At 41.4% G+C, this 20,211-nt stretch overlaps 1 protein-coding gene across 2 annotated transcripts in view; it reads right to left on the bottom strand.

Annotated features, from left to right (window-relative positions):
* JAKMIP2 (janus kinase and microtubule interacting protein 2) overlaps positions 1-18,914 on the bottom strand; it is a 34,709-nt gene extending 15,795 nt beyond the window's left edge. The window contains exons 1-11 of one of the 2 annotated variants that reach the window (XM_009880901.1): positions 18,786-18,914; positions 13,180-13,677; positions 10,985-11,194; positions 9,983-10,081; positions 8,378-8,524; positions 6,469-6,609; positions 5,481-5,537; positions 3,511-3,630; positions 2,914-3,042; positions 1,824-1,907; positions 1,458-1,520 (exon numbers count right to left, since the gene is read on the bottom strand). In XM_009880901.1, coding sequence (XP_009879203.1) covers positions 1,458-1,520; positions 1,824-1,907; positions 2,914-3,042; positions 3,511-3,630; positions 5,481-5,537; positions 6,469-6,609; positions 8,378-8,524; positions 9,983-10,081; positions 10,985-11,194; positions 13,180-13,677; positions 18,786-18,914 — 1,677 coding nt within the window. The remainder of the gene's footprint in view (positions 1-1,457; positions 1,521-1,823; positions 1,908-2,913; positions 3,043-3,510; positions 3,631-5,480; positions 5,538-6,468; positions 6,610-8,377; positions 8,525-9,982; positions 10,082-10,984; positions 11,195-13,179; positions 13,678-18,785) is intronic. The other variant, XM_009880902.1, reaches the window with a different exon arrangement.
* Between the last annotated feature and the right edge of the window lie 1,297 nt (positions 18,915-20,211).

Genomic DNA, 20,211 nt, shown 5'->3' with positions numbered 1-20,211 from the left:
CTACTTGTTGTTTTACTTCAGTGACTCTATAGTTCACAGGTGAACTGCTCATCAGCTTCCTAAACATCATAAAATGCTGAGGGTAAAGATTTTCCTAAAAGAATCCAATCCTAGTGAAGATCAGTGGGGAAGTTAACTATACACAGGTGTCAGGTTAGCTACTAGATTACTCTGCATTACCTATTAAACACACTGCTCTCATGGTAAAGCACTGGAATAGATTTTCTGGGGAGGGATGTGGAGACATTGTTGGAGGACTCTAGGAATGGGTTGGATAAACATCTAACAGGAATGATGCAGAAACAGCTGCACCTGCCTTGAAGAGGAGCTTGGGCTAGATCGGAGATTCCCAGTGTGCAGTACATAAAGCACAGATGGCATGCTGGGAGAGCTGTCTTCGTGGAGGCAGCTACCTGAGCAGCCATCCCACCCCATGTAAGCACTTGTGTGAACTGCACGGCAAGCATCTCTACATAAGGGTTCTACCAATTAGCAGACAGACTTAAATACCACCCACTGGCCAACTGTCTATAGCTTGCTTGATGTGGACAACCCCACCACTAGCTCCTCGGTCTGCTCTCTTGTGCAAGTCTCCAGCCAGCGCCAGGACATGTATTCTGCAGCCCAGTTGTCTCAGCAGGGCCCAGACAAGGACAGCTAAGGAGCATGGTAAGACTGAGGTCACCTGAGCCCCCATGGGTCTGTTTGGCTGGACGGTGTGTTTATGGAAGGGGAGAAACACAGGCTAAGAAACCTCATATGGGGAGGTGAAAGACGACAGGAGATCTGGCACTGGGAGTTACAGCCTCTAGCTGATGGCGGTCATATGTATGGGCACTGCTTTTACTATTGGTGATATGCAAGCAATGTTGAGGTCTTTTGTATCCTTGCATTCCATGATTAAAAATATATAAATACATACATACAAATATATATATACAGACACAAACAGGTGATATTCCTAAATGTACCAACGGACTGACTGAGCAGTACAAGTTCCTCTGGACCTAGGGATGACTTTAAGCCCTTAAAAATATACAGAATGCACAGGAACTAGTAGTATGAAAGGGTCCTGGTGTTAGAGGGTGACTGCATTTCTACTGCTGTTTCACACCCAGAAGCCAAGCTCAAAACGTCCTGCCAGTGCAGCACAGCAGACTCTTCAGTGCAATGTTACTGGAACACAAAGGTCTGCACCTTGGAGCCAGAACAATGAGTAGAGCTTCCAGCTCTCTGGCTGGAGCTTCCCAGCACAGCTGGTGCATCAGCAAGTGCTAGCAACAGTGTCTAAGCAGAGTTGGAGAGGGCTTGTCTTTCCATATGTTATCCTGTACATATTAATCTATGCCCTTCTATCCTTATTCTACACCTATAAGCACCAGACTGCAAGTCCAAGAAAGTGTATTGTAGGATCCAGATTACCCTTCAGAGCGAGCACACAAAACTTGGGAGCATACCTTATCTAAAAGCTCTTGGTTCCTCTTAATGAAAAGCTGTTTGTCTTCCACCCAGTGCGAGTCCTGTTGGATGAAGCAGTACTATTACAGAATAATCTAAGTCCATGAGATTGGGCACGTTTATTGAAAACTGGAGCCACAATATTCAAGCTTTAAAATCCTACAGGTACGAACTGTCATTTACAGAATAACAACGTACTGTTCTAGCCTAGCTGTAGCAAGGCTTCTGAAATCGCTAGACCTGCCTGTTTACTGAACAGCAATATTACATCTCATGGAAGTCTATACTGAAATTGTTCTAGGTATTTCGTAAGCACAGCAGGTAAGATCCAAAATAGGAAAAGAAAATACACAAGAAGTGTTTACCTGCCCTTTCTGTGCCAAAGTTTTCTCCAGATCTTCTATTTTGGCTTTGTATCTCTGGACTTCGGCTTGGAGCTGCTCCTGAGCCTGTTGAAGTCAGGCACAGCATTAAACAGTAACAAAACCAGCAATGTGACTGATACTAAAAGGAAACTAAACACAGCAGAGCCTGGGTTTATGCTGTAGCTTCCGCTGAGTGAGTAACCATTACAAAGATTCTGGCTCCGTGATGTTTTGTGCCACTCCTCAGACTGGCATACAGATGACACAAGGGAACAGAGTGGCAGATCATTCCCCTCTCCCCATCCAAGTTTGTTATTACCATGTATCGCATTAGAGTAGCGGAACACAAGCTTGGGTATTCAGGATGACACGGTTACTAGGCTCAAAGACCCTAGTAAGGGACAGCCCCCAAACTGAAGAAAAGTGCTTAGTAGATGAGAGTGGCAAAAGGTAGTGGAAAGAAGCAATTATAACTGCCTGGGGCATCTTCAAGAGCTGACTCAACAAAGTGCTGAACAACCTGGTGCGACCTCACAGCTGACACTGCTTTAAGCAGGAGTTTGGGCTGGAGACCACCTGAGGTCCCTTCCAACATGAATGATTCTATGAATTTATTAGAGGGACAACATTTTTAGCCTTGGAAGGTTTACTGTAGTCTGCGTCACATTCAAATTTGAATGTAATTTGCATTTCTCTGTTAGAAACATTCAGGTGAATGTTGGTTGGAGCAATGTGTGCCTGTGTGAAAGCCCACAGGCCTCCATTTACCTTTAAAACCCAACCCCTTCACACCTGGGCAAAAGATGAGAAAACCCTTGTGATTCTGTGCCAAACTGCAGAATCACCTGCTTTGGCATGTCTGACCAGCTGCAGAGTTTTCACCTTCAGGTGGAGGACAGTCCCTTGTAAACTGAGTGATTGTGTCCATTCTTAATTGTCTCTCTCTTTAAATGTACTCAGCAAATGAATGAAATGGACATCTCTCAGCTGTATGGGTGTTGTATGTAACTATGTTCCCTTGTATGTCACTTTGAGGGGTTTGTATGTCCTGATAGCAACAAAATGCTTTTACCCTCAATCAAATACTGACCTTGGCTTCCCTTTCAGCATCTATGATGCCTCCTGTCTGCTCCTGCAGCAGTGCATACGCTCTCTGCAGGGCCTGGTACTCCTTTGTCAGCTGTCGAAACCGCAGCTCTGATTCTTCCGCTGCTAAACCCTGAAGGATAAGAAAGGACATGTCAAAGCACCAGACAGTAGAGCATTGCCAAAGCAAAGAAAGCAAGTGTGATTTGTTAAGCATAATAGTTGGTTTGCAGGTCTTGCTTTTTTGGTGAGATTGCTCTGATATGAAGTAGTAAGAATGTGGAATTTATACAGCGTTTGTATATCTTTAAACTAAAAAAAAAAAAAAAGTGATAGGTTTATTTTCTTGAAGGGGGAGAGGGAAAAAAGTAATCTCAGATTGCAATGAAGTCATAGCTGTAGACTCCATGGACTATATTTTGAAAGAACCTCTTGGCATTTCAGTATGTCAGTAATCAAAATTGAATCCAAACTTAACAAAGAACTTATCACTCAATATGCATTATAAAAACTCAAGTGTTTTTGAGAGCCTGGCCACTTGTTTTCAAAGTCAAAATCTCTTGAAAACCTGTCCTTGCCTCTGGAAGGTGTCAGATCTTACCTCATCCAGATCATCATCTGGGGTTGCTGGTGTTCTGTCTGTTCTATATGAGGCCACAGAGGATGTTTCAGAATCCATGGAATCATCATCATACCCAAAAACTGTATCCACCACATGTCTCTAAAGAAGGGAAAACATGATTTCTGAGTCTCCTTGGAAACAGGGTAGCATGAGGGGTTTTTTGGGGGGGGGTTAGTTCAAAATCACATTGCTAGTTACTTTAAAAAGGCAAGACATGAAAAAAGAACAACGGGCTACCCCTGCAATTACCATCTCCAAACAAATCCAACGGGAACCATATTGAAGATTAGGTCTTGTGCTGGTGGAGAGTGAGTTTGCCGATTAATTTTTCTGAGCTGAGGATCTGGCTCAGTCTAAAACTTGGAAAACATAGAGAGGGCAGCAACACGCTAGAGGAAAAGCTCTGCCCTTGCAGGAAGGCAGGAGAATTGATTCTTAACACCAAAGCTGTTCAGAAGACATCTACCAACATGCAGATTGGTGTGCAAAGATAACACCATAAACAGCTGGAAATGTGTGCAGAATAGGGAACCCTCCTTCTCTCATGGATGCTGCTGATATTTTTGATATCTCAGTGCTTCTCTCACTGATATTGCTGTTGGAGTGAGTGAAAGCTATGCTAATACAAAACTAGCATGAAGGAACTTTTATCTCACACATCTCTCCAGTACTATAGTAACCGCAACATGTTTTAAGAGAATGCTCACACTACACAGTTTGGTTGTATGTCTGACAGCTCACTATCTCCAATCTTAGTCACTGAATTAAACCAAATGAAAACTGTGAATTGTGTCCTATGAAGGTATAGATGCTTGACCTTGCAGGCTTGGCTTCATGGTACAGATTTGAGCATTTAAATACTTGACTTATGAATAATTCTGCAGAGAAACTGACTGACAAGCATTTAAGATGCACTTCTGCTTTGCAACATTTTTCACTTTTGCTGACAGGTTACAGCCTTCTAAACCTGGAATTTGAATCACACAAAAAACATGTACCAAAGATGCCAATAACCTTTTGCATATATATTTTTTTTTTTGTTCATATTTTTCCAAGTGAAGAGAATAGCCATATTCTCCCATGTTATAATCTCTGGCTTAGAAATAAAAATTGACTGATGAAAATACTTTTTAGTCCTTGTCTCCCAGTTGTATCCGCTGTGTATTGCTTCAAAATCCATATAGAAAAAAATGCGATGACACATCTAGGATTTACTGGTCTGAAATTCTCTGTGTATAGGAGAGCACTGCATTACTTCCAGAGAACATGGCTGATGTACTACTATGGGATGTCCTTAGCGGACAAAGAGCAACCGAATTCTGTCTCCTACACAGTATTTCCACTTTCTGTTGCAAAGTCATTCTTCGCATGTAGCTGATAAAGGAGCCATCTGAACCACTACTGACTACTCAGCTCTAAAATTGCTGTAAATTATACCAGCTTTGGACATGACCCAGTTCAGGGTAATACAACGGGTAGCCAAATGCCTGTGGAACTCAGCAGGAGAGAATGATACTCAATTTCTCAGGCAGAAGCTTCCACTTGAAGAATAAAGATGCACAAGGATTTTGTTTTAGCCCACATGTGCTGTGAAAAATAGATACCAGAAGATAGATGGGAAGGTATCTGGAAATGCAAATACATCTCAGCATAATATACCTTGAGACCAATATTTATAGAAACCAGTTGGAAGGAAGATTACTATTTTTTGGGGGGGGGGGGGGCGCAGAGAATCCCCATTTTGCTGAAAATAACATAGCTAAAGACCCTTAACTGAATGTCAAAGTGGAATGAAAAAGCTCTCCCAAAGTAACTAAGGTGTTTATAAACCCGATCACTAAAGCAGATTGTTATAATCCACAAAGCTCTCTCTAATCAGATTGCTAAAGTATGTTTTCCTACAGAGCCTAATAGTATTTTTATAAACCAAAACCAATTTTTCCTCTTACCTTAATTGGCTTTGAGCTCCTTTTATGCTTTCTGCGACGAATAAGTTTCTCCCTGTCCTGGAAAATAAGATTAAGAAGTTACTCTCTCTTCTCGTTTGCAGCTGTAGAAGGCCAAATCTACAGAGAAGATAAATCATTGGGCTTCCACCAACTCTGTTCACACGTTCAAACAGGAATCTGATTCCAGGTGGAAGGGAGGATTCATATCCAAATCTGTACGTGCGTCACTTGAAGAAGGGAAGATGGCATATCTGAAAAGACACTCCTTGTTGTGCAGTTGCCTCAACAGGCTGTCAAACGACAGACAGGCGCCGATGGATTTCCTGTTAAAATCACTGGGACGCCTGTTGAAAGGGACTGGTTTGGGCTTTGTACGAGAGGCTGTCTGCCTTCCCTGCAGAGGAGATGCTGCCTCTGTCTCAAAGTCATTAAACAATGGCAGTGTTTACCTCACTACTCATAGAAATGATGTCTTAGAAGAGGCAACAGCCTGTTTTGCAGTCTCTTTCTCCTTCCCCTCAACATCATAATGCAAAGTCAGCTGAAAAAGGGATTGTCAGTATTAAATGACAGAAGAACTAGTGAACCATGGTCTAGCAGCACACACTTCTCCAGCAGATAATATCACAATGTCCCTGCCTCTTGTTAAGGAAACTTTTTAATGATAGCTTATTTATAATGGTAAAACAGCTTGGCACAGCCCTGCCTTGGGAACATGTGGGTATCTTCCCATGCTCCACAGTTCTTAGTCTGCGTTCATTTGTAGAGCTCAACTCACACACAAGCGTTATACTTTTGAGTTGTAGGGGCTGATGCCCTCCTAGAAATTCAGTTAAACTGCACCCATGCACACCTACATCTAAAAATTTGCAGGTGTTAAAAGTAAGATAAGATATTAGCCCTCAGACCTCTAGTTATAAGAAAAAATACTATCAATGGTGACCTGTACACAGGAATCATTCCTCATTTCCTGGTGCTCTGGACATACCCTTGTTAACTCATCAATTATGTTCTGTTGTTCTATGACCTGAAGTTTTAAGAATTCAGTTTCTTGTTCCTCATTAGCCTGGTCCAGGTCATTGAGAGATCTTAATTTCTTTAGAGGAGGATGTGACGTCATTTTTTCTCTCTGTGGTAAGAAGAAACAGAAAAAATAAGATCCAGCAATTAAAAGCCAAAAAGACCACCTTTCAGTTAAAAATTAGACATTATCTTTCATTGAATCTTTATAGCCCTTTAAATATGCTTCAGCTACACCGTTTTCATAACTTTATTAATATCCATCAGCACTTCTTAACAATAGAGCAGTAGAGCAGGGCTGAGTTCTTCAACCAGAACAACAAAGCTTTATCTATTTACATAGTGTGGCAATATAGCTTCTACAGCAGCCCTTAAAGGTCACATACCATAGCTCTTCCTTTGCCATGTATCAAGATGCCTCAACACATAGCAAATATAGTTGAACTCTCTACCTGTCCAGTGGGCGTGGAAATAGTATCTACTCCCATGTCCTTACCGATACCCATCATATGATCATATAGTGAGGAAATGAACACGCTTTAGTCATGTGAAAGACATGCATCCAGTCAGAAGAGGAGGAAAGGCAAAAAATGCAGTACCAGATCTATTTTAACTAGCTGTCCACATCCTGCTTGCTCCTGAGTGTAAGTGGGAGAAGTGATGGCTACAGCCCATGAGAATTACTCTAGCCACCCACAGCTTGCTAACTTCCATTATTTGGGCATCCATAGTGTCAAGAGCAGATGTCAGGGAAGTACATTAGAACATACGTGCTGTGTGCACCTATATGCACCAGTGGTGCTACCCGTGATGTCGAACGCATGAAGATTCCCAAGTCCCTTCTCTTTGCTGTGGGAGAGCACAAGGGGCTGTGATCTGTCCTACCACAGCTGTGGAAGAATAATTCTGACCCATGACACCTGCTGTAAGCTTATCTGTCTTCTGGGCATGGGTGAATTGTACAGTCTTAGAGTGGATTAACCTTGTAACACTGAAGTCTTCTGCCTATAAGACAATAAAGTGAATCTGATCACCTCATCCTAATCAGCAGGAAAGCTGCATCCATTGCAGAACAGTCAGCCTGCTCAAGATGAGGACAGTGGCTATTGCAAGCCAGAGAAAAGATACACAAACATGCTTAGCAGGGGAAGGCTTCTTAGCCTGCCAGCTTACATCTGGCAACCCAGAACTTCCACCTTTTTTTATTAATGCCAAAGCAACATCAGTGCATGTGCAGGGACTGGATTCTGACTGACATTCAGGGCAATTCCATTTGAAGCATGTACAGACATTAACTGCTTCAACCCCGCTTCATATAGCCCTGATACCCAAAATTTATAACCCTAGCCAAATTTACACCACCACCATTCTCCTTTTCCCATATCCATCTACCATGCATATCTTTTATGGAAAGGTTGTATCTGCTCAGTGGCAGACCAGAACTTTACTTTGCCACCATCAGCTCTGACAAGAACACGTACACTCAAAGATTAACATCACGGTGGCTGAAAACATCACTCTTAACAGCTTCCTTTTTGAGTTCCAGATGCAAAAAAGCACAGTGGGATATGACTCAATGATACAAATATTTTTTTTTCTTTTTTTAAAACAATTGAAACTCAATATTCTAATTTTGGGGATAAAGACTGTGATTATGCATTCACTTAAATATATTGCACATGTATGCATAATACACAATGTTATAGTATGTAAGTCTACTGTATACAGACCTAAGCATGTCTATATCTCATCAATAGTATTACACACAATATACAACACATTTTCTCTATGTATATACATGCATATACTATACAGATATGGCCACTGTAACAGACATAGATCATACAGTAATCCTCATTTTGCTCTTCAGTACCAACCATTTCTATATTTTCTTTAGTGACTGCTTTGAATTTATCTTCCATGCGCTGCAAAGACTGCATAAGTTCATCATTTCTCTTCGTGAGGCACTTGTTCTTTTCCAGAAGAGGTTTACATTGTTTCTCAGCTTCTCGGACACGCTTCAACTAGATTGATAACAGCAATTAATAACGGTAAATAATCCAAATAAAAGATATTTTTTCTCCCTCCTTTGTTAGAAGTATTTTTGTTACTTCCCTGTTGGACTACTGTCCCAGTAAAATGCCAAAGTGATCTAATGGAACCGATGCTTACAGCTTCCATAACTTACTTTATCTATAAATCTCAAAACATAATTCTGCATCTTTGTTTCCAAAAGATGGCTTTATCTATGGGAAAACTCAGACATCAAGATGAAGCAACCCAACACAGAGTCAGGCAACTGTAAAGCTGCTGCAAAAGTCCAAAATGACCTGTGCTTTATCTGCAAGAAACCCACTGATTTTCTCATTGAAAGACAGATATGCACAGGTACCTAGTGGTACAGTGATCCTACAGTCTGGATCACAGCAATAGCAACATAGTTTTAAGTGGGTTTTAGTGCCACACTGGTTTTTAGTGCCACACAGTGAAATACTTGTGCATGTGCACAGTGAACTTTGGTTTAGTGAACAAATCACATAACATTTAAACAACAAATCCTATATGATAGGAAGGTATCTTAGAGCATGCTTGGAAATTCCAGTATTGGTACAACCAGTGTTTTAACCGAGACCTCTTCCTCTGAAAAATTATTTCCATCCAGTGATACTGAGAGTTTTACAAATTTAATTTCTTTTTCTAAGGGAGGACAAGGAAGGTGGCATGTGGCTGTGGAAAGATATCACTTTTGTGCCCAGATGATCTACCTAACAAAGGCACTGTCCCAGTTTTGTATTATTCTTTGTCACTGGGAGGTTCACGCCCCTTGCAGTTCTGCTGAGGAAAGGACTGCAAGAGTTTTCTGTAGCTATTAAGGACAGTTAACCACATTTGTTTACATCATCACATCATCTTACTAGGCTAAACTAACCCAGTGATCCTGTCTGAAGCAGGTTAGCAAGTACCTGAAGATCCCTTCTGCTAACAGAAAACAGGGGAGCAGCTAGGAAGTGGTTACACCTTTGATCACCACAGTTGTGGGCAAACCAGCCATTTGTCCTACCCTAAGAACGAAGTCAGTTGCTAGTTTGAATGTATCTTAAAGTATATGGTATCTGACATTAACAGCCAGATAAAGGGATCAATTCACTGTTGTCCATTCTCCCTAGATCGAAACTTAACTATTCCCCAACCTGGTCAAATACAACTGTTGAATGCTCAAAAGGTCAAGGAGGGAACATAAGCATTCGTATAGAAACCTGCAAGCCCCCCGTCTCAAGTCTTGCTCTAATTTTGTACTCGTGTAACTTCAACAAAATTACTGTTTAATTCTAGGATTAAAAAAATCATCCTCAGCCTCCTGAGTGACTAGCCTGATGGATGGAAAAGGCACATTCATCGCTCGCTATCATCCTTGGATCCTCCTCTCTTTGCCTTTCCCTCCAGCTCTCAACCTCCTGTTTGACAGTGCAAAGCTCACACACCAGTTCGTTTCGTTCGTCCACGAGCAACGTGTTCCTGTCTTCCAGCTTCCGAATTGTGGCATTCAGCTCTGCTATCCTCTTCTGGTTTCTGCGCAAGTCCTGTTCATAGGCAAACACAAAATACAGTTACTGATTATTTTCAAAATACATGATTGGGAAAAGAATCCTCCAAAACCACACACCAGTCAACTTAAGCTGTCATCATCAACAAATTATATGTATGGATTTTTACAGTATTGAGCATGCTGGAGAAAAAAAATATATATTTTTGGAAGAAAGTATCTGGTTTGGGGGATACTTTAATGGAAAATTTTCAGCTGTTTAAAAAAATAAAGAGAAAACAACCAAAGAGATGTGAATTTTTTTTTTTTATGATGGGGAAGAAAAAGCAAAAAGCTAAAAGATTCTAATTTTTATTGCCTTTTCCTACACATTGCTTCTACATGCTGAGCCGTTGTGTCAGGTGAAAATGTAAGGACACCCCTTTCAGTATCAATTGCATTTCTTTCTTATTCTTCATTTGCATATGTGTAAATACGTGTATCTATACACACATTTGTTGTGTAAACATAATATTTAGTCACACAACCAGTGAGTTCCATGCTTTGTGAATGGCAGTAAGGGCCGTATATGTGGAGAATAAGACAGAGAAAGAGGAGGATCTCCTAAGAGTCTCCCAGATCCTGTCGCCAGCCTTCTCCCTGCCCATTTTCCCTTTCTATCTGGTTTTGAGGATGCATGCTATCCAGGTAGTTATGTTCATGGAATGATTCTTTCAAAGGGGCACTAATTATTTAAGATGTCTTATATTTGTAAATAGACCAACTGAGGAAACAGCCTCACAAAGCTTTGTCCCACTAGCATTCTCTCTGAAGAATATATGGACGTAACTTCTCTCTAGCAAACAAGAGTGGGAATGTTTTCCCAGGGCCCAAGAAAATATCGAAGCAAGAGAAACGCAGCCATGTTTCTGTTTTGCAGGGGCCAGTAAAACCTGCGTACAGGGCTGCTGCAGTGCTCCGAACCATCTCCGGCCCTTCCCGGGATCTCTCTCTTGGGACTGCTCATGTTACACTCTGCTTCCTTCACCAAGAAGAGTTGTTCATCCAGAGCTTCCTTCTGCAGCTGCAGCTTCTGCACATAGCCTGTTTGTGTCTCCAGTTCCTTCTCCAAGGAAAATATGATCCTGTCTTTAGCCTTGATCTCGTCCATCTGAATGAGAGAAACACCAGAACAAGGATATTACTGTGTAAAGGCAAGAGCATTTCAGCCTTCTCCAATTTAGTAGCGTATGATTTACTTAACAGCAGTGCTCACCACTTAAATCTGCTATATCATACTGCACTAGGCTTGTAAAACAGTATACTTTGAGGTTTCGGCCATAACCATACATTGGCACAGTAGCAGATTCACCAGCCTTACACAGGGTGAAGCCCAGCAACTGAGCATGGTGTGAGGCGTTAACAGATATCTGGATGAAGAGTTCAGGTTTTCACATTACATTTTGGTCAGTTACTTATACTAGTGAAAAATAAGTATAAACTCTGACAAACCCAAAGAAGTTTAGACTAGCTCCTGCTCATGTAAATGGAGCTACATTAGCTGAGACAGTAAAGGTTACAGTCCCATTCTCACAAAGAGATGATCTGTGCAGACCAGTACTTCTTAAAGCTGATTGCCATGTCATTAATCTGCTGAGTGCAAACTCAAGGCCATTCTTTTATTTACTTATTTTTTTTACTTCATTTCTGCCTAATATCCCAGGACTATTCAAGACAAAAAGCAGCGCCTCTTATTTCACCTCAAAGCAACTTTAAGAATGATGGAGGAGAGGATAATTTTAGATTAAAACTTAGAATAAGATCAGCCCATACGAGCCTTGAAACCATGAAAATGGGTACAAAGCTGCTAATGTCATTGAGCTCAAGAAAATTTGGTGAATCAGAATTTGCAAATCACTCCTGCAAAATAAAAGTACTATTATCTGGGAATGACATGCATCATTCCCTGAAAACAAAAATGCTATCTATGTTAAATTTTGCCTGAAGCTGCCAAAGATACTTTCTGGTCTTGCAGCTTTCTAGGCTTGCTGAAATCCTCCCCAAAGTATTTTTCAAATGAGTCGGGCTAGATTCTCATCTCCATTAACTAGATGTCACTCTGATGTAACTTCCTCCACTCTGATAGCAATACAATGGATTTGAAAACCACTTGTGTGTCAGATAAAAATAATTCCGGACTTATTCAATGATCTTATGCAAGTAAACAGCCTTCAAAAAGCCTTTCATCAGTTGCTAAAGATAAAATCATACAATACATAGGTGGAATCTGAGTTGATCTTAACGTTACTAAATGGCTCAGTTGAATCCTGAATTTTGCTCTAGTTCCTTTTTATATTAAAACCATGAAAACTGATCTTCAGTGTCAGGTGAGAAAAAAAAGGTAGTTTGTCCTCATGGCTACACAGAATTGCAAATGGGGATCAGTAAGAAGAAGGGTCAAAATTCAGAAGGCAGATATGAAGAATCCACCACTACTAGTCTGTACTATATTATTGAGCATTTTGGCAACACAAGAATATACTTCCACTACACAGACTTTGTGAGGTGGTGGGGATAAAATAATTCTTGACAGTTTAAATTACCATTTCTTCTACTTAACTATCAAATGTTGAATTCCAGTTTTCAAGCCAAACTTTCCACCAATGCAAGCAGGTCCAGCTCCCCAGATGATCGGGAAACATGGCGACTTGCACCATTGCTGATGTGGGCCTCATTTTGTTCATTTTCCTCAGTCATTACTGAAGGCTATGCCAAGACCAAACCAAGAGAGATCTCCCCTCCTGCCATGCTAGGGGAGGGCATCACAAGGGCTAGAGAAATAAACAAACTGCAAGTGCAGATGCAAACACTCTTTTTCTAACACTTTGCATTGCACACGTATTACCATCTCAGCAAGCCAAATCCTTACGGACTAGGGCAATCACTCTCTTATTTTAAGGTGTAAGCTGCTATCACAGTGGTTGCTTTAGCTGACTCACCATGATCTATTTACTGCTGAGAAATGACAATGAGAAATTTTTAATACTTTTGGAAATCAAGGTGCACTGCAGACTTCTGTTATTCACAAAAGCTAAGAGGCACAAGAGGCAAACTCACTACAGTGTAAGAGAACACATGAACTGTTTTGTTACTGACCAGGCGGCGAATATCCCTTTCACTCTCCCATTTGATCTTGGAAATGGCTTCCTGGTGGGACTGATGCTCACTCCGAAGATCCCCTGCCTTGATCTTATCAGCTTGGATCATATTGTTAAGTGCCTCATCTACTTGCTTTTTGGCAGACTTCAGTTCAGTAATTTCCTGCAGAAGCTTAAGGCGCTCAGAGTCGAACTGTTTTCTGGCCTCTTCACGAGCCTCAATAGTCAGCGCTGTCCTTACTTTATCGCTGCTCCCATCCCGCAGCGCACACAGCGCTGACTTGAGGCGCTGGATTTCGCTGTCTCGGACTTTCACCATCCGTGTCATCTCCTGCTCATGCTGTTTGATGAGGTTCTCCCGCACAGCCTGCAGCTCCTTCATTTTCTCCTCATGGAGTTTGGCTTTTAGCTCCGTAATCTGCACAGTCTGCTTGCGTTGCTCCACCTCACGGATACGCTTCGTTTCTTGAGTCTTCTCTCTTTCAAGTTTAGCAACCTACATTGAGATAAAATGAAGTCACCTGCTACCAACATATGTTATCAAAACAAGCCCACCCAGACACATGGCCACGTCAAATTGAGGAAGACCCTGCTGCAGACCTTAGATGATCCTCCATCCTCCTACAACAAAATACAGGCCAAATCCTGGGACATTCACATAGATTTTACACTGTCTTTACTAAAGCCAAAACAACTCTGTCTTCTCCAGGTGTGTGTCTCATGCAGTGACGCTACAGGTACTTTCAAAGGAAAATTAGAGGGCTCAGAAATAGCAAGGTTTCGACAACTTTCATGACCATGGGCAGTTAATCAGATGAGAGAGAAGTGCTTGCCTCAATATGATCCCAACCAAGGTAAGGCGCATGTCTGAAAGTCCAGGAAACATTTCATCTTTTACAGATGTTCTTACTCATACATAGAGCTCTAACAGACATTTGTAGTCACTTCTCAGACACATATCTAAAGAAAAGCATGCTTCACCGGTTATTATGTTTATGGAACAGCTAGCTTTACTTAAAATGTCCTTTGTGACTCTTCATTAACAACAGTTTTTAAAGTTCTTTGTCCATAGCTTTGGAATCAAAGTTACAGAGCAACCCACCAGTCCTCTGTATGATTACATTAATATATCTCCAGGTGCAACTTCATACCCCTGAGCAATTCCACAACAGAAACCTGTGTGAACCTACACCAAAGGAAAGCAATGGGTAAGGAATGGTTTCCATTCAAAGCAAACTTGGTAGGTTTGCTATTTACAGTGAAAAAGAATGTGGTTTCAAAGATTGTAAGAACTTTCTTGTTAATTCCTTTTTAAATAAAGACTACAAAAAATGAGGAAGAGCAAGCAAACATTTCCAAAAGAAAAAACAGGGGAAAAAACAGTCAGTATGAATAAGTGTAATAGTAGTCATCTGAAAGCCCTCCAAGAGACCCTGGTGGTCTAGCCTGCAGGTCTAATTGATTACTTGCAGAGGATTTAGTGAAGGTAGGAAGTGCTATCGGCTATACGCAGAGCTGATTGACTTGGTTTTTTTCTCTCCCCTGCTATCCCCATCTTATTTCAGATATACCTTTCCCACAATAAGCCATTAGAAGAGCTCGGAAGTTTGCTTTTACTTTGGTTTCAACACCAAAGTCATTCAGACAAGTAACAGACTCTAAAAATAAGAGGTATCTTCCTCAGAAGGCTCCATGGAAAACAAATCTGAAAGATTCTCCTAGAACTCCCTCCGCAGGGCTCTAGGATGCACAAAAACTTTTCAAAATAAAGTATTAAATATTAATATTTTTAAAGGTGGTCTATACTTGCAATTGCCACTGACTTCTCTGGAGGACTTCAGAGGCTATTGATGCAGTAATTACATGTAATAATACATGTCACGGACAAGAAGAAGATTTTGCAGCCACGGACTAAAAAGCAGTCTCTTTTACTCGCATCTCTACGATTCATGTAAGATGTTAAAATGCCTTTACTACATAGATCACTTCTGAGAAGAAAGGCACATAAAACCTTAGCCCCTCAACCCTCAAGTACTTAGGACAGGTTTTTGGCTTGCCATCACTCCTTTTTCATTTTAGGTTCATCCTTGATTTTGAATACTTGTGACTAAAAATGAGGCTGACACCCTCTCTCTTTCTTGTAACACATCCCTTCCTGTTCATTAAAAAGGGAGTTGAATGCACTGCAAAGCAAGGTGCAATTACTGTAAGTGATCCATTGTGACATGATGTAGACAGATACATCAAAACTTTCAACAAAGTAGTTTGGATATCCACAATGGTGCAATGCAGACCCAGCCAGGGCCTGAGTACAACCCCAGCTAAGCTCTGGGATGCCTGGTTTTATGGCTATTAGCTTCCAGGCCGCCTAGTTCACTAAACTGAAACATCATCAGATGTTAGGCTGACTCGTAGATGTGCCATTCTGACGGGAAGAAAGGGAAAGTGAATGAGGGCCCTGTGGGAAACAGATTATTAAACTTGAAGTAATGGAAAAGAGACCTGTTCAATAAAAGACCACAACGGCTCAGAAGTTTCTACCCTCTTTGGATTCACTGGTAGAGTGAACTCATTGCTAGCAATGACGGGTAAAGTCCAAAGATCCTATTTGTTTGTCCCTTTGTGGGATGAACGCTTTCTTAAAGCTCCTTCTGACATTGTGGATGACTGCCCAGTTTAGCATCATATTTCTAACCTGATTTTACAAATCCAGCAACGGGCTACAAAGATGATTAGGGGACTGGAACATCTCTCATATGAGGAAAGGCTGAGGGACTTGGGTCTCTTTAGTCTAGAGAAAAGAAGATTGAGGGGGGATCTTATTAATACTTACAAATACTTAAAGGGAAGATGCCAGGGGGACGGGAGCAGTCTTTTTTCAGTGGTGCCCAGTGATAGGACTAGGGGTAATGGGCACAAGCTTGAACATAGGAAGTTCCATCTTAACATGAGGAGGAACTTCTTTACCTTGAGGGTAGTGGAGCACTGGAACAGGCTGCCCAGAGAGGCTGTGGAGTCCCCCACTCTGGAGACATTCAAAACCCGCCTGGACACTGTCCTGTGCAATCTGTTGTAGGTGACCCTGCTCTGGCAGGGGGGTTGGACTAGATGATCTCCAGAGGTCCCTTCCTACCCTAACCATTCTGTGATTCTGTGATTCTGTGAAATGGGGTTGTACCAAGATATCAAATCTGAACCTGCTTACATCTAGGGAAAAAGGAAGACAATGCTAAAATCTGAATTCCAGATTAAAATAAAATTTGCAATCATGTCCACTCTTCTCAGTCCAAACTGCAGAACAATTCAGAAGTGTGATCTACTTTTTGAGACTGCAGTTTTTAACTCCCAGCTACTCCATGATGACAATTCCTTTAATACCCTGATCACTCAGTCCAATTTAGTCACAGGAATGGGCAAGAGCACCTATGGATGGGCATCCCAAGAGGTACTGAAGCACACAAGCAATTTTATTATTTTGTTCCTGTTCTGCTCCTATCCTTTCCAGTGTTACTCAAGCACATTTAAATATACTTCAGATAAGTTTGTTTTGTTTTGTTTTCAAGACTTTCCTACTCTTGCAAGTCTCATTAGTTTGGGCCATCCTTGAAGTGATGTCTAGTAACAAAAATCTGTGCTAGCAACTTCCGTATTGGAATTCCATAGCTGCAGCGATAACAAAAGCAGCGAGACTCAGAATATAGTGGAAAGCACTACAGAAGCTCCCTGAGCCATCAGCTTTCTGGCAGCCAGCCTGTAGCTCCTTAAGAGAATAACTAAGCCTTGCCTGTGTACAACACATGAATGCCAAAGCTTGAAGGGAAAACAAAAGAATTGAAAAACATTTTTGCTTTCCAAGACTGTAATTGACCACCTATGAAAGAAAAGGATGCAGAATGAGTTTGAAAGAGTGGTAATGTCTGCTTTGCTGCAGTTTGCAAATCTTGTCTATTTTAAAAGGTAGCAAATTAATGGCTATAAATCTTACTGGTAGGTGAAGGGAGAATGCCCCTAGAGATTCTCAGAACATCAGATAACGCAGAACTGGCTATTCTTGTTTTCGTTTAGCTGCTCCTAAATTACACAAACCAACCTGCACTATATCACATGAGATTGAACTGAGATTACTAGTATGATTAACTTTGATATATTGGCATGAACATCTGTTCTTAAAAGAGAGAAATTATGAAAAAGACCTTTTAGAAGCTGAAGGATTTGTGGTTATTCAGGTTTGGAAGCTAGACGCAAGTCATTCAGGGTTTATTTGCCCAGGACATATGCTTATTTGCAAAGGAATCAAAGAGTCAGGTTATTATATTCAACTATATTCCATTTAGAAAAACAATATATCACCAGGCATCATCCTTTGAAAATGTGCCTGCCACCAGACAGGCTACAGTTAGCACTGCCTCCAGTCCACTTCATAAGAATTCACCAGGAGTTACTAAACAGACATTTGTTATCTTCACTGCTCATAAAGAACACACTGCTAAACTGAAGACTGCATTACTCTCACCCATGTTTGGGGAACTTCAGCACTTACCATGTAAGGTTTTATTGCACAAAAGCTATACTCTGACTATAAAACACAGAGGTATTGTGCTTGCCACTAGAAGCGTCTCTAAATGAAGAGGGAGCAACACTGTTGACAGCAAAAAGGAGACGTCTTTGCAAAGCCACTTCCGCATCACCTGTGGGAAAATTGATGCTGCTTGCAAGGATGTTAATAGAATGCAGGCAGGGTATGTGCAAGTAGGTATAAAACAACAGCCAGTATTTTATACTTGGATAACACCCAGACCGTTACCTTTTCACAGGTTACAAAAGCTGGGGTAGAGTAAAGAGATATTATGTGTTGCACAAGGGCTGCCTTAGCATAGAGAATGCAGGAAAAGAGAGTGAAACGTTCAGCAGAAGATGTAGGCAAGAGCTGAAGCTGCAGCATACAGCCCTGAGGTTGTACCAAAGGCTTCTGAAGTATACGGGAGGCACCTCAATCTTCACAGGTACATCTATACTGTAGGGCCATGGCTATACCATGCGTACATGATACTCAGCTGGCTTTAGAATAACTTTACATATCTGAGACTGTAACTCTAGCAGACTGTTGCTACCTGAACAAACTTTAAACAATGCATGCATACCCTAGTGCATACAATACAGTTCGGCTGCACTGCAGGTGGATTACAAGGGTCGACATGGATTGTCCTGCTATATATTTAGGGAACATTTCACTAAACTTTGAAGTAAGGGCATGTCTTGCTGAAATATCAGCCATTCAAAAAGCAGCAACACTACACAGTTTCTAAACACTGAATGGATAGGATGAAACCCACTAACTGGAACATGGCCAAAGATGTTACAAAAGACATACTGCTCCATTTGAGGGCCAAAGGCTTCTTAAACGTGTACCTCAGTAAAAAGGGGTCTTTTCCATGGAAGCAACAGGACATTCACAGTAAGAAAATGTCATACGTGGGGAAAGAATCAGACCACTGTTCTAGGAAAAAGTTACATTGTATCTCTTGATTTCTGTGACACTATTTTTCCCATGTGTTTCTCTGCTTCAACACAGATACTGTTATTTAAAACCAAACCCTCACTCACCTTAGATTTCTCCTGATGCAGCTCAATTTGAATGTCCGTTAGCTTGGTCCTGAGTTCCTCATTGGCAGCCTGTAGGGCAACAATCAGTGCCTCAGGCTTTTCGCCCTTACTACGTCCTTTTTTTGACATGGTTTCTTATCAACAAGAGTCCACGTGTTTAATTATTTCAAATATGGACTGCCATCTTTTCCTGTTCCTTTCAGTGCCAGTTAGTTCAGCACCTACTGCGTGAAATTCCTCAAGGTCCTGGACTCGGCTGCTTTGGAAGCCCTGCGAGAAATAAGACATACTATTATTTGTCAGTGGACACTGCAGCATGACAGCTCACATGGTTACAGAACACAAGAGAGAGCTCACTTCCCCAAACACTGCCATCTTTGTCTGAAAACCTGCAAGGGAGATCCCAGCACAATCAGGCTTCTGTATTTAAGTCTGGCGTACTTGTAGAGATCCCATCTATGCCCTTTTCCTGTTCTCAGAAACAGGCACCAGGCAATGAAGATAGGAGTTTGTTACCCTAAGTATCAGTGCTGTTGAGAATACAGGACTAGAAAGGACAGGTCATTTAATCCAAGCCTTGGAATCTGAGGTAACCGCAAAGCAGGCACTTTAGTCTCAAGGATCTATGAACAGTATCTTCCTCTTACTCTTCCTAACCCTTGAACCCTCCCACAATCCTATGCCAAACTCAAAGACTTCCCACAACACACCTACAATTGCCACAGGAAGAGAGGGGAAGTGCTGATGTCCTCACCAGCATTCTAGGTCTCTGCAGAAGCAGAGAACAAATGACATGCAAAAGCCTATATCAGACTAGAAATTGTTCCCTTTGCCATTTCAAAGGGAATGCAAAAGAATTCCACCAATTCCCAATTTTTTGGGGAAAATTCCATCCTAAGCCAGACTGATGTGGTAAACTTAAATCCAAACACATCAGCAAGATGTGCAGATCAGGAAGCCAAGGGGTTTTTCCATCTCACCAAGAACACGAGTGTCCCTCTGTCCCATATACCTACTGGGGGGGATGTCGTGTTTGGTTTTTTTAGCATTTGTCTTGGTTATTGGCACTGACTGACAGCCGCTGATAAAAGAGGTACTCTGTCTAACCACAAAAAAAATATGGATTTAATCAGTTCCCTAGAAATTTGTGTCCATGTGTCTCAGCACTAAACAGAGATTTAGATGGTGCCATGTTCATGTTCACACAGTCACTTCGACATTCTTACCATATCCACATAACCTGCAGAAATGGTACACATCCTTTGAGACAATAGCAGAATCCTCAGTGAAGAACTGAACAAAGCAGATTCACTAATTCTTGCCGTTCTGATCCTGCTACCCTGAAAGCACTGTCCTGTATCACCCAAGACTTCCTATGCTGCTCCCCATTACAATACCTCTGAAATCTTGACATTGCATTGTATAC

This window comes from Charadrius vociferus, unplaced genomic scaffold, assembly GCF_000708025.1.
Source record: "Charadrius vociferus isolate BGI_N301 unplaced genomic scaffold, ASM70802v2 scaffold53, whole genome shotgun sequence".
In the NCBI taxonomy this organism is placed as follows: domain Eukaryota; kingdom Metazoa; phylum Chordata; class Aves; order Charadriiformes; family Charadriidae; genus Charadrius; species Charadrius vociferus.
Note: the sequence above shows the minus strand (reverse complement) of the source record. Positions and strands in the feature narration are given on the sequence as shown.